This window comes from Saccopteryx leptura, chromosome 13, assembly GCF_036850995.1.
Source record: "Saccopteryx leptura isolate mSacLep1 chromosome 13, mSacLep1_pri_phased_curated, whole genome shotgun sequence".
NCBI lineage: Eukaryota > Metazoa > Chordata > Mammalia > Chiroptera > Emballonuridae > Saccopteryx > Saccopteryx leptura.
The window spans coordinates 53,628,292-53,642,503 of record NC_089515.1 but is presented as its reverse complement, the minus strand read 5'-3'; the positions used below and the strand labels follow the sequence as shown (position 1 = coordinate 53,642,503).

The following is a 14,212-nucleotide window of genomic DNA, read 5'->3' as shown; positions in this document are numbered from 1 at the left end:
TGAAAAGGCACGGGGAGACTTCAGAGCGTATCACTCAGTACAAGAAGACAATCTGAAGAGGCTGTGTACTGTCTGGTTCCAACTACACGGCATTCTGGAAAAGACAAAACTGTGCTGCGGAGACAGTGAAAAGGCCAGTGGTCCCAGGGTTTGGGGGGAGGGTGAGCAGGTGGGCACAGAGCTCTTCGAGGGCAGTGACGGAAAAGCCTCTTTCAGGGCTTCGCAGCTGTTCCTGTCACAGCGTGGACGGGACACGTGATAGAATGGATACAGTGCGGGGTTCTATCGCTGAACACCACACAGTTTTCAGTGTCCATCACTCAGGCTTGTCTGTGTGCACCCGGCTGCACACCCGTCAGACGAGCTCTCGCACCTAGGTGAGCCCTTCTGAACTCGACTCGTCACGGCTGGCAGCGGTTCCCGTGCTGCAGCTGCACACCCGTCAGACGTCAGACGAGCTCTCGCGCCTAGGTGAGCCTTTCTGAACTTGACTCGTCATGGCTGGCAGCGGTTCCCGTGCTGCTGGACCTGCACCCCTGCACTGGCCTGAAATCAAATCCCCAGTCACACGACTGACCTCTAACCACAATTCCAAAGAGCAATATAACGCCACAGCTGTACTAAAAAAAAGTGAGATGGAAGCCGTTTCTGATAAATATGCACTTCACGTCTAATGTGTGCGTGACTCCCCTCCACAGTCCGCCAATGGCAACAGACGCCGTGTTTGCTGACAGGTGTGCAGGCTGACCAGAGAGGGGCAGCCACCCCCGGTGGCCTGGGCGGGCTGCGTGGGGTACCCGGGCATCACGGGGAGCCTTGCCATTGGAGGCTTGGTTGTCTGAAACTGTGAAGTTCCAAACAACAATGAAAAAGTATAGTCTTCCTTTGATTTATGGGCGCAGTTGCATTCCTGGGAAATTGAGACGATATTAAAACCATGCGAGGATTACTGTGCTTGGATTTGAAGGGGACCTGGGGTCTGGGCTCGGGTGATAACAGACGGGACTTCACCCACATGCCGGGCCAGCAGCACATTTGGACGTTGTGCAGGTTGGGGGTGTCCGGCATCCCTAGCCACTGCTCCCTACAAGCCAGTGGTGCCCCCCACCGTTGGGACTCTGGGGCGCCATACATTTCCAAGGGCTCCATCTGGCCCAGGACCTCTTCCTGGAAGGGAGGGCGCTGGAGAATGTGGCTCAGGGCGAGGGGAGCACCCTGCCCAGCTTGCTTCTCAGCCAGAGCATCTCTGTGGGTCCCAGACAAATGGGCAGGAGAGGCTCCAACAGCTTGACCAGAGAGGTGTCAGTTTCTTTTTCCTGATTCAAATTTCCGCTTGTTCCCTACAAACTTTTTTTGAGAAAAGAAGAGAAGGCCCAAGCGGCACCTCTGCGAGAGCATGTGCATGTGTCAGCCAGTGTGGCCCTTTGCCAGAAGCCTCGTGCAGGGGAGCACGGCAACCCCGACTCCTGGCGAGCCGTGGGGAGGGTGTCCTCCTCTGCCGCATCTATGGTCACGGCTGAGACGCCCAGGGCATTCCTCGGCATTCACTGCTGCCTGGGTCTCTTGAGGCCCTTCCTGCATCTTTGTGGAGGAAGAGCAGATGGACAGAGACAAGCTCGTGACGCTAGCCACTGTGAAGAAGCCAGCAGAACGAGTGGGTAGACGTTGGCCCTTCTCAAAAGCCACATTTGCGTGAAGATTGTGCACAGAGGAATGGTTTGGTTATGCACCCTAAGAATCTCTGCAGGCAGGCAGTGCTATTCCACAGGTCACAGAAGGAAAGAGTAGCTCATGTGGTTATGGATGTTGTCTTGAAAAGTGGTGTGTGAGGAATGTGCTTTTTTCTTTCCCGGTCTGGGTTCAGATAGAGATGTTTGCGAGCCGGTGTGGAGGGTGAGGCCATGTCTGATGCTGGCCTCGCCCCGAGCCTGAGTCCCGAGTGCTGTTTTAATAGCTCATACCATCTTCTGTCTCCTGCGATGATGTTTGATCTGCAGCCAGCCCGCCACCCCCCTCGCAGGGCGATGTTATTCTAGAATTTCCCTCACAGCTCTGAGAACAACGCAGGAGAGGAGAAACATACACCCCACCATTAAGAACTCCTTGAAGGAGTCCCCACCTAAAGACAATAGAAGACATCTATCTTAGTTGGCACCAACAAAAAATCTGACGATCAGGATGTGCCCACACGAGTAATACTTTACTTAGCAAATGTGTAGTGGAAAAACCGTCTTGTTTTCTAAGAAAGAAATACCTTTTAGGGTTTATTTTAAAACTGATTTTTTTTTCCTGTTGGTATACAGTTCTGTGAATTTTAACTCAGGTATAGATTTGTGGAGTCATCACCATAGTCAGAATCCAAAGCAATTCCCTCACCCTAGATAACGCTTCCTCCAGCCTAGTTCCTAGTGACCACTGATCTGTTCTCCATTCCTACAGTGTGTCTTTTCAAGAATGTCACATAAGGGACATTAGTTTGTCTTATTCGAGGGGACAACTGTTTCCCTCAATAATACCAATTCTGTTCCTTTTTTTGGAACTGCGTTAGCTATGCTACATTTGAGTTCTTTGCCTCTCCTTATACATTTTAGAGTCGGCTTGTCTATGTAAGAAATCTTCCTGAAATTTTAGTTGGTATCATGTGGAATCTATAGGTCAATTTGGGGATAATTAGCATGTTTACTATGCTAAATCTTCCCACCAGCGAGCATAGTATGTCTCTCCAATTATTTAAATCCTTGATTTTTTTTCAACAGAATTTTGTAGGGTTTTACCTATAGGTCCTATACATGCTTTGTTATATTTATATCTAAGTTATTTTATTTTTGGAACTATTGTAAATATTGCTAATTTTTGAATTTCAGTTTTTAGTTGGACAGTGCTGGTTGTGTTGGTTTCCAATGGCTGCTAAAAGCAAATACCCACCAACTTGGAGTCTTAACACAGTAGGAACTTACTCTCTTACAGGAGTCCAGATCAAAGCGTGGCAGGGCTGTGTCCCCTCTAGGGGCTCTAGGGAGAGTCTGTTCCTTGCTTCCTCTGACTTCTGGAGACTGCCAGCACTGCTTGGCTCGTAGCTACAGCACTGCAGTCTGCTCTGTCCTCGTGTTTCTCTCCGCAGTGTCATATCCTCCTTTGATCTCCTAGAAAGACACGTGTGATGGTGTTTAGGACCCATACGGATAACCCAGAATAACCTGCTCATCCCTTGGTCCTTAACTGCATCACATCTGCGAAAACTTTTCCATGGAATGTAACATGCCCAGTCCCAGGAATTAGGACCCAGTATCTTTGAGGACATACTATATTTTGGCATAGTACAGCAGTGTTTAGAAGGTGAGATTGTGTGTGTGTGTTGACCTTGTATCTTGCAATCTTAGTGCTAAACTTAGAGTTTATTTTGAAAGATTCTTTGGGATTTTCATCATAGATAATCATGTCATCTGCAGTAGAAACTGTTATTTCCAATCTGTTTGGCTTTTCTTTCTTTTTTGCCTTATTACATTGAGACTTCCAAAACCACATTGAATAGGAGTGTTGAATGGGGAATTCTCGCCTTGCACCTAATCTTAGGGGGAAGCATTCAGTCTTTCTCCATTATGTGTGATGTGAGCATCTAGTCTTTGCCGAGGTGTTTGTTTTTATCGTGAATGAATGTTGAATTTTGTCTTATGACTTTCTGCTTCAATTGATATCATCTATTTTTCCTTCTTTGGGTTATTAATACAATAAATTTATTGATTTCCAAATATTGAACCAGCCTTGCATTACTGGGACAAATCCTACTTTATTGTGGTGTGTTGTTATTTTTACACATTCCTGGTTTTGATTTGAAATATTTTGTTTAGGACTTTTATGTTTATGTTCATTAGAGATAATTGGTCTATAGTTGTCTTACACGGTCTTTGTCCGTTTTTTTTTTTGTATCAGGGTGATTCTGGCCTCAGAAAAAAATTAAGTTTCTCCTCTTTTACTTTGTGAAAGACATTGTGGAGATTTGATTTTATTTCTTCTTTATATGTTTCATAGAATTTGCCAGTGAAACCATCTGGACCCAATGTTAATTATTTTTCAGAAAATTTTAAAGTACACATGTAATTTCCTTCATAGTTGTATGATGATTCAGGTTGCCTATATCATTTTGGGTGAATTTTGGTGTTTGTAGTTTTGGGGGAATCAGTCTGTTTATCTAAGTTGTGAACTATACCTCTATGGAGTCATTCACCGTACTCTGTTGTTAGTCTTGGAACACCTATAGGAGCGATGGGCATTTCCAGTCTATTTTCTATTTTCTGGTCATTTTTGCCTTCTTTCTTTTTTTTTTTTTGCCAACCTTACTAGTGATTTATCAATTTTTTTTTTTGATTTATCAATTTTATGGATCTTTTCAAAGAATCAGATTTTGGGTTTATTGGTTTTATTTGTTTTATTTTTTCTGTTTCTGATTTCATATATTTATCATTTTCTTTCTTTTGCTTGCTTTGGGCTTATTTTGCTCCTCCCCCCCCCCCCCTAGTCTCTTAAGGTACAAGCCCAACCTATTTAAAACTTTTCTTCTAATATACACACTTAATGCTATAAATTGTCTTAGAAACACTGCTTTAGCTGCATCCGACAAATTATGAAATATTGCATTTTCATTTTAGTTTCAAATATTTTCTAATATTTCTTGAGAGGTACCCTGTGACCCATTGGTTATTGGTGTGTTGCTCAGACTCCCATGTTTCTGAGATTCTCCTACACAGATTTGATAGTGCCTTCCAGTTTAATTCTGTGGTGACTTGATGCATACTTTGCCTGGCTTAAGTTCTCTGCGTGTGTTCAGGTCTGTTTTGTGTCTCATGATGTGTCCTGTCCTGGAGAATGTTTGCGTGGTTGGACACTGGGTTTTCTTTGAAGGGGGTGTAGCTCTAACCTGGGCCCGCTTGTTTGCTTATTCACTGAAGGCCTGCTGGGAGCTTCTCACTCATAGCCCATTCCCTTTGTCTAGAACACCCAGGACGTGAGGAGCGATGATGAGGGTGAGTATGAAGAAGAGGAAGAGGAAGAGGAAGAGGAGGAGGAAGAGAAGGAAGAGGCCACCAAAGACAAAGACAGAGACTGTTTAAAGAATGGGCTGGGGGCCGACAGAAACCTCATCCCCAACGGTCAGCATGGCCGTTAGCTTGAAGCCCACGTGGATCCTGGGCGGTGTGTGGCAAGGCTGCTGAGAGCCAGGCACACTGCCCCCACACTGTGACCCGCAGGACTCGTGGGGACCTCAGATCCTGCCCTTCCTCTTTCTAACTGCCCCCAAGATGTATTTAACAAAATGTTGTTGAATTGTTTAAGATGTTAAATATAAACGTTCCCATGAATTTATTGCAGTTAGGACTCAGACTGGTCAAAGATTTCAAAGATTCCTCCTGAGAACCATTTGGGTTCTAATTGTGTTTATCTAGAGGAGCCCGTGGCGTTGTCAGGAGCTCACTTGGCTGTGGGCCTTTCCACTGCCCGCCTGGCCATCCTCAGCTAGTGTGAGACATGCCACGTTAACCCACGTCCTCCGGGTGTGTTTGGCCGCAAAGGGCAGCTCATGTCCCCAAGATGAATTAGAGGTGGCAATGGGACAGGACAGGGCAGGAGGGTCAGCCCAGGACACTAGGTCCTGGCTCACAGGCCCCTTTCTGCCCTGGGCTTTTCTGAACCTTCTGCCTGGCTGCCTCACCTCTCCCTGGGAATAATGATAGCTGCCCCGCCTGCCTCACATCAGTTCCCATGAAATGCCTCTGGAGATACCTAGAAGTGCAGATGCCAAGAAGGCTGTTTCCATTTCATTGGGAAATTATTTATTTGTCAGGCCTCCAAAGGTAATTCTCCAACTCCCTGGGGGTTCCACTCCCTCAGGCCCGCTGCAGAGGGGGTGTTTCCTCACAGCTGCCCTGAACCCCTCCTTCAGGCTGACAGGGGTCCCCAGCAGGCCATGGTATCATCCCCCCCTGTCCCCGGGGCCTCTGGCAGGGAGGGGAGAGTGTCAGACCAGAGATCAGGTTGCTCCCTGAGCCATCATCCCCCAGGCAGCCTGAGCTTAGGGTTTGACATGTTGTGAGCTCCTGACCAAAAGGGCATCTCAGAACAGCAGGACAGTGCCACCCTGTGTCACCTCTGCTATCCGGCCTGGTCCAACCTCAGAACAGTGACACGGAACAAAAGAAAGGCCGGAAAACACCCCTGAAACTGTCCAAGGACAGGTCACCCTGGGGCCAGCTGCATCTCTGGGAGCAGGGATGGGGCTGGAGGCTCACTCAACAGCTGCTCCCGGTCCCCCAGGGGCACCTGTCCTGAGTCCACATACAGGGTGGGCCGCAGAGACCCCTTAGGTTGCTGTGACTGAGGACAGCCCAGCTGGCAGAGGGGTCTGGGCGATGTGCAGCCTACACCCCCGAACCCAGCCTCTGGCATATTTTGGTGACACCGCGCACCTCCATTTTGTTTCTCTCAGGGCCTGTATTTAAAGCCAGGTGAGAGCTAGGACTGTGAGGACCCCACACATGGGTGGTGGCCCGACGGCCCTGAGCACAGTCAAGGTATCTGAGTCTTTTGTTTTTCACTAAAAATGTTTTCCTCACACCTTCGGGTTAAAATTAAAATCAAAACCCTTTATTCAGAATTCTTGCCCCAACAGAATGCCCGCCTCCGAACCACCGATAAAAACGGTGGCGTTTTCTCTATGTGACAATGTTTGCTTCTATGAGGACAGTGCATCCTGTGTCTAATGTATATTAGAACCTAAAATGCCATCACTCACCGAAGGGCATAATTGTGGAGCTATCATTAATATCATGTCATTATTTCATTTCTTTTTTTGGTGGGAGAAGAACACACAATGATGTTTTAATGTTTTTGGTTTTGATGTTTTTAGTTAGCGGAGTATTTTTTTCTTTGATTTATTTTGGCCTTCTCTCTGTACCAAATATCTTCTCACTTAAGGTAAAAACAAACAAAAGAAACCTGTTTATTTGTGCCCTCTCCTCCAGCTCTTCTTTTCTTACTTGAATATGGAAGGTAAAACTGATATGCCCATTTCAGCCATCCCGACCCAGCCAGAAGCACTGGACTGCCTCCCTGTGGGACTTCTGGGGTTGATTTTATAGCAACCTCTCTTTCCACAGGAAGCAGGGGCTCACAGTGCCAGGTGACTTGATCAGAATGCAGGCACCGTGCCACCAATAGCATCGTGGTGGTAATGACTTAGGGTAACACAGAGACAGGACCCAGCACACACAGTGCTTGGCTTCCTAGAGATCATGGCTGGTCTCATCTAGTTGTGGAAACCAACACCTGCCCGTCCCCTAGAAACACCCTGCCGGGAATCAGGGAACATCAGGGCTGTGGGCCTGGGGCCACTGGATACCAGACAAGAGGTTGCCGGTTGGTCTTGACTGGGGCGAACCTCTTGGCCACACATGGTGCCGACAGACAGACAGACAGACACCTGGGCGGGAATCTAACCGAGGTCAGGGCGTCTGAACCCTGAGGCGCAGGCACTATTGAGGTGCTTAGAACGGGGACTGATCCTAAAGTGATCTCAGCTGCCTTGTCTGTACCTGCCTTTCAGAGGTAAAAGGAGTGGGGTCCACACTGACGCCCAGCTGGCTGTCGATCAGAATGACCACTGGCCCATTGCTGGCCGCACATTTAAAATCAGTTCTGGAGTGAGAAACGTACACCGGCACTTTAACTAAATCTGGTGCTTCTGAGGAGCAGTCAGGACTGCGAGTGCCCCCCCCCCCCACTCCCATCTCTCCTAGCAGGTCATCTGTTCCTAAGAGGAGAATGCTGGAATACAGAATATGTAATCTGAAATGAACCTGTCCCTGTAGAGACAGCAATGGGGAGCATCTGTTCCTGACAACGGCTGTGGCTGTGGTCCCGCCCGCTCTCTGACGACTCTGGGAAGGCAGGGTTTGTCCTCTGACTTCCACTGCCCCCACCAACCAAGAGGAGGATCTTGGGTTTAGGAAAACAATACCCCCCTTCCCCCGGAGGAGATTTTGTTTAATGAGGAGACCTAAGCCCAGCTAGGTGAAGGACTGACCCTGGGCAAACTGTCACTGCTGGTCCCGTCTGGGTCCCCTCTGTTCCCTTTTGTGAAGGACGCACGCACGCACACCCTCCCTTGCTGTAGCAGCTGGGGCCCCGTCAGGATTGGTGGAGTCTGTGCAAAGTGGCTCAAGTTTTCCCACTTGAAATTTGAACAGGGACCCCCAGGCCTTCGCCTCAGGCCTGGCTGGGAGCCCCCAGTCTGCGAGCTGAGCCTGCCAGCAGGCTGCTTACCTTGGTGGGGTGTTTTGGCCCTCTGCCCCCCCCTCCAGTGACATTCATGTCCCCCTCAGAGCCACGTCTGCTGACATTCCCCAGGGTCCCTGTGGACAGCCACGCTCAGCCCCAGGCCCTGCGAGCAAGTGACTCAGCCTGTCTCCTGCAAAGAGCCAAGGCTTCTGGCCCAGAGAACGTTAAAGGATCTGTGGGTCAGTCTACCCCGCTTCCCAGTGAGGCAGAGACCCGCCCCTTTCCCGGGCTGTGGTCTCAGCACCCCCCCACATACACACACACCTGCTGCTCTAGAGAGGCCCTGTGCTGAGCTGCCCCACTCTCTGTCCTGAGCAAAACTTTCCACCAGCTGGTCCTCCAGCTCCTGTTAAGAAGGGGGGTGGGACAAATCCAGAATCCAGAGGTGTTTCATGGGAGAGAGGGGAAGTAGGTGACAGAGAGACAGGGAGGTCAATGACGAAGTCTCCACTGGGCTGCTCTGGGAACACACCTGTCCCTGGAAGATTGCCTGCGATGCCCACCCAGCAACAAGTCTGGGACTTGGGAGTGGAAGACTGGAGACCCTTGGCTGGCCAGTGTTCTGGGCGGGGCATCGCCTCACATGTTCTGGTCCCACTGGTCACTGTGGGTGGTGGAAAGAGCCCCAGGAACTCATGCTAACAGGTCCTCGTGCCTGGGGCTGGTCTTTCATGAACACCTATTCAAGATATTTAATAATAATAATAAAGCTCTTAGAAAACTGGGAATTTCCTTGGTTAGATAAAGTGCATCTATAATATAATCTTGACCACACAGCCTACGTGCTGGTGAAGTACTGAAAACTTTCTCTCCCTGAGATTCTGAAAGGGACAATAATGCCGCCTGGCACTACTTCTGGTCACCGTGTCCCGGGGTCCTGGCTAGCAGATGCGATCAAACTCTTATAGACATGCTCAGAAATAACGTGTAGTCTGAGCAGCCCACGGCCAGTCCTTGAACTGTGGACACAGAAAGTTAACCGTCAGGAGGGTGCCGCTGGCAGCCCTCCCTGCCTTTGGATCCAGAGGGAGATAAGGAGATGTTAGCTTTATCATCCGGGACAGCAAGCAAGTCCGTCTGAAGGGCGGACGCTACCTCCATCTTCCGAGGCGTTCCGCTGTACAGATACCCTTGAAAAGATCATCTGGGGCAAATGTGGCTAGTGACTCTTGACAGGAGACGCAAGAAGTGAAAGCCCATGAGAATGATCTTCCAACGGCTCTGGTCAGCCTGGAAACACAACTTAGCATCCTAGCTCCCTGTCTGCCTTCCGGGGGGCGGGGCGCAGACCAGCTGCACCTGGCCGGACCAGAGCCTGCCCAGAACACCACCCGGGGTGAGACCTGTGTCTCAGAGCTTGCTCACGACCGTGTCCTCACACCTTCCCAGAAAGGGACCCTGAGATACACTCGGGGGAGCTGAGATCCAACTACGGCCCGAGGACTCTCTTCAGGCTCCCTTCTCCTGAGAGCCCGTCCCTTACAGGGGCCCCAGCGCTGTGTGCTTTTGCAGAATCCAACACTGTGTTATTTGGGGACACACACTTAGGTAGCAGGGATCTGAGACGGGAGGCCTACGGTCCAGACCGCGGCTGCCTCTGGGTGGGAAAGGAAGATGGCGCAGAAGTCTAAGGGGGGCGTGAAGATGGGGCTTCTCAGGTGCTGAACTGTCTATTCCTCAGCCCAGGAGACGGGTTCCTGGGTGTCCATTTTGCCATTGCAGTCATCCGCAGTGGAACAGCATTGCAGTCAGTGACGGACCATGTACGCCATGACAGTCTCGTGAGATTATAACGGAGCTGGAGAATTCCGCTCGGTGTCCTCATGGCCACGGCCCCGTCAGAGTGCAGTGCATTGCTGAGCACGCCTGTGGTGATGCTGGGGCAGGCAGGCCCATGGCCGCCAGGCCTATGAAAGCATGGCCTGGGCCGGAACGGTAGCGAGCGGCTCCCTCCACCCGGGTTCCCAGGCACACGCTGCACGGGGTGGGCCCAAGGACGACGTCGCCCCACAATGCACGTCTCAGAACGTAACCCCACGACGCACGTCTCAGAATGTCTCCCCACGACACACGTCTCAGAACGTCACCCCACGACGCACGTCTCAGGACGTCTCCCCATGACGCACGTCACCCCATGACGCACGTCTCAGAACGTCACCCCGTGACGCACGTCTCAGAACGTCTCCCCGTGACGCACGTCTCAGAACGTCTCCCCGTCGTCCAGGGGCGCGTGCCTGAGCTTGTCAAATGGACGCATGCCTTGTGTGTCCTTCTCTGTGCTCGGGACCCATCCTACTGTTTCAAAACAAAGTGAGTGAGATCGAAGGGTTGCTCCTCCCACTCTGGGACCTTGGTGGGGTCCCGTCGGAGCTCAGCTATTTTGTTGTGAAGCGGGAATAATTGTACACGCAGCCTCACCATCAGGTGTGAGCAGGGGCTCGGGTTCTGGTAGGGCCGGCCACAAGCGGCAGGGTAGGTCCAGGTATAGATGATGGATGACCGCTATTTCCTTTGATCGCTACTTCTGTTAAATAGGCCATGGCAACAACCTCATCATACATATCTCTAAAAGAAAAGAAAAAACAATCCCGGGTTCAAATCCCGGATGAGCCCCCAAGTGTTATAAAGTACTGCGCCCCGGATTCTGAAAGGCACTGTACCTCATTTCATTGAGTATCATGTAGAGACACCCAGTCCAGATAAATTTTGAAGAGTTTTATTAAAGGAGGAAATTTTAAATACACATATGGCTGACACGGGGCATCTGCAGGCCCAAATGGTGCAGCCCCCAAAATAGTTCAGGGGCTGCTTATACACCCTTGATCACACATGGGCGGGGGAGAACATGACGTCAGGGTACAAGCTGGCAACATTTGTTTAGGGGATACACAGAAACATTAAGACTTTCAAGGTAACACAATCGAAGATGTTTACAAATCTTTCAGGGTTCATCTTCCCTCACTAGCCAAGAGGTATTTTACCCTCAAGATTCCAGGAAGGGGGAGGAACTACAATCAATGCAAGGAGGTATGTAAATTCTGTCTCCTATTGAAAGAGAAGAAGTTTCTCGGTTAACCTTTATTTTAGGTTTAAAACTGAATGACCCATTGTTCTTGCAAGCCAGAAACTTCTACATTCTTCTCCCTCCGCTCCCTAAGGAGAGACTGGACAGGAAAGCCTGACCTTTCCTTCTAGAATATCAATATTAGTTTGCAGCTTTTTGGTACCTTACAACATCCCCACTGGTTCTATTTCCTAAGTCCAATCCTTAATTTACTGAAGAGTATGAGGCTGTTGTCTAGGGATATTAACTTATAACATGTAACAGATATTTAACAGATAACATTAATAGCATATAGTTCACTAAAGAAACAAATATTACTGATTAATTTCCTATAAACTATACAAACATTTTGCAACTTACATAAAACTAACTGGCTTTTATAACCATTTACCTTTAGTCAAAACTCTTAATTTTAAAACCTTTAACTTTTAGTGACAATTAAGTTGGCTTTCATTCTACCCTAGTTTTCCTTTTCCCAAAGTGAGTTTTTTCATACATTTGCCGAACGTAGACCAACCAGCTTCCGGTTTGTGGTTGGAGTAGGGCATGCCATTTTTCTACCTTAGCAGCAGTGGGAGTTGTCAGGATCACGGTGTGTGGACCCGTCCACGTGAGAGTCAGTCAGTCCTTGAGTGATGTACTTGATCTCCTGGTAAAAAAAATTATGGGCTTTGGGTCCAGAAGGGACATCCAAGAGCACAGTGGTCACTGCGGTCACTCTGATTCAGCTTCCCAGGAACATGCCTGGCGGGTGTCTGCTGTGGGGGGCGGGGAAAGAGCCTGTGGTCTGCTGCAGGGGGGGGAGCTCCGCCTCCCCAGGCCCCCATGAGCGGCCCACAGGCCTGGGAGCCAGAGAGCATGTGGTGACAGAGGGCTGTAGGCGTGCACGAGTGACCTAGCAGGGGAGAGAGCAGCAGAGCACACCAAACAGAGTGAATGGGGGGGGGGGGGAAGAGTCCGGGGAGGAGAAAGAGGTGGGGGGGCGGGGCGGGGTCTGAAGGACCCCACAGGTCTCAGAGCGGAGCAGAGTGGGCAGAAGGCCCCCTTCCCCTCTGTCCCTTCCCTTAGCCCTTCCGAACTCTTCCCACCCACCCTCTCCACGGCCCCCCACCACCCCAGTCTCCAGCCCCGTTCTTCTTTCCTAACCCCATGCCCCCGCCAGTCCTGGACTCCCCCCACCTCCAGTCCTGGACTCCCCATCTTTCTTCTCAGGGATGCCATTCGACCACAGCTCAGGTTGGTGGTGCCTCTGGCCGTCGGTCCATCTGAAGAACCCCGTATGTGCTTGGCCGCCTGCCCCTTTGACCTTTTCTTTGGTTCCTGGAAACTTGTTCTATCGTAATACAATATTTCCAGACTGAAGAGGGGCGGACGTGCCCTGCCTCTACTCAGCCAAGTTCAAAGTTCAAGGCCACCACCCCTAGCCTCCCCTACCCCCTCACACCCCCCCTTGCCTCTCCCCAGCACCCCTGCAGGCGACCCCAGTGGCCCTGGTCTTGGCCCGTGAAGCAGAGCATTAAAAATGCTCCAGGAGGGGCTGTCTTGGGTGGTCCTGGGGATGTGGACGTCCTGTTCTCAGTACCTAGAGAAGCCAACAGGGCAAGTCAAGTAGGAGGGTGAGCTGGACCAGCAGGGGGGTGCAGGCAGACCCCCCCCACACACACGCACACTGGGGCCCTGGGTGGGTGGGGTGCAGGGAAGGGTGCAGGGCCACCTGGCCGCCTCTCGGGGAAGAAAAGGAGGCGGAGGTTGAGCGACACAGGACACCTGGCCTGGCCTCTAAACCCCTGGCTTTGAGCACAGGGGGCCATCCCGGCCCTCGGGGCCCATTTGCAGCTTTGTAGAACCCCTAGTTCTCCGCCTGACTCCCACGTCCCACCCCATCCACAGCAGGGGTTTGGGGGGCACCTGGGGAGAAATAAAGCGAGGAAATCATGAAATCAGGTCCAAAGGATAAAAAAGAGAGAGAGAGAGATGGATCTCCCCCATTCTGTTCTTGGCAGCAGCTTGCAGAGGCTCCAGGGACGGACGGGGAATCTGATAACCATGTAACTTCACCCTTCGATAGCCCAGGCTTCCTCCGGGCCACAGCCTGGTGCGTGTGTGCAGAGCACACCAGAGAGTTGTTTCCACAAAACCCATTCGTCTCTCAGCTTGGAGTGTCTCTCTGTCCCTATGCCCCGTTCTGTCCCCCTTTCTTTTTCTTCCTCCCTTCAACGCTCTTTCTCTCCTCTCCCACCTTTCTCTTGCATCTCTTCTCTGCCCTTCCCCCGGGACGAATCTTAGTTGGACTTAGGTTGGATTTCATCACATGGCATGGTACCAATTCTAGGGCCACCCAAAGCCCTCTTCTGTCCTCCTCTGTGCTTTCTCTCTTAATTTTTTTTAAGATTTTTAAAAAATTTATTCATTATAGAGAGGGGAGAGAGAGAGAGAGAAGGGGGGAGGAGCAGGAAGCATCAACTCCCATATGTGCCTTGACCAGGCAAGCCCAGGGTTTTGAACCGGCAACCTCAGCATTTCCAGGTTGATGCTTTATCCACTGCGCCACCACAGGTCAGGCCTCTCTCTTAATTCTTTGTCTTCCACTCCCCAAAAGAGAGAGAGGAACCCAGTCTACCTACTGAACGTGTGTCTTTCTAAGTCCATGTTCTGTCTTCAAAATACAGTATGGCTTTGAGCTTCAATTGCATAGAAATATCGGCACGTGACTGGCATGTGAAAGGCGATGTGGCTCTTGCAACCACTCTGTTGAGCTGCGGTCAACATATGATACGTCACAAAGCTGCCTGTGTTTTAAAGCAGACTGTTCGGTAA

The 14,212-nt window shown here is 50.5% G+C and overlaps 1 protein-coding gene across 4 annotated transcripts in view; it reads left to right on the top strand.

Moving 5' to 3' along the window:
• The window catches only part of CERS3 (ceramide synthase 3), an 87,348-nt gene extending 81,982 nt beyond the window's left edge, over positions 1–5,366 (top strand). For all 4 annotated transcript variants that reach the window (XM_066355085.1, XM_066355083.1, XM_066355084.1 and 1 more), the window contains one exon: positions 4,991–5,366. In XM_066355085.1, the coding sequence (XP_066211182.1) occupies positions 4,991–5,164 (174 nt within the window). In that variant the 3' untranslated portion in view covers positions 5,165–5,366. The remainder of the gene's footprint in view (positions 1–4,990) is intronic.
• Positions 5,367–14,212: the final 8,846 nt, after the last annotated feature.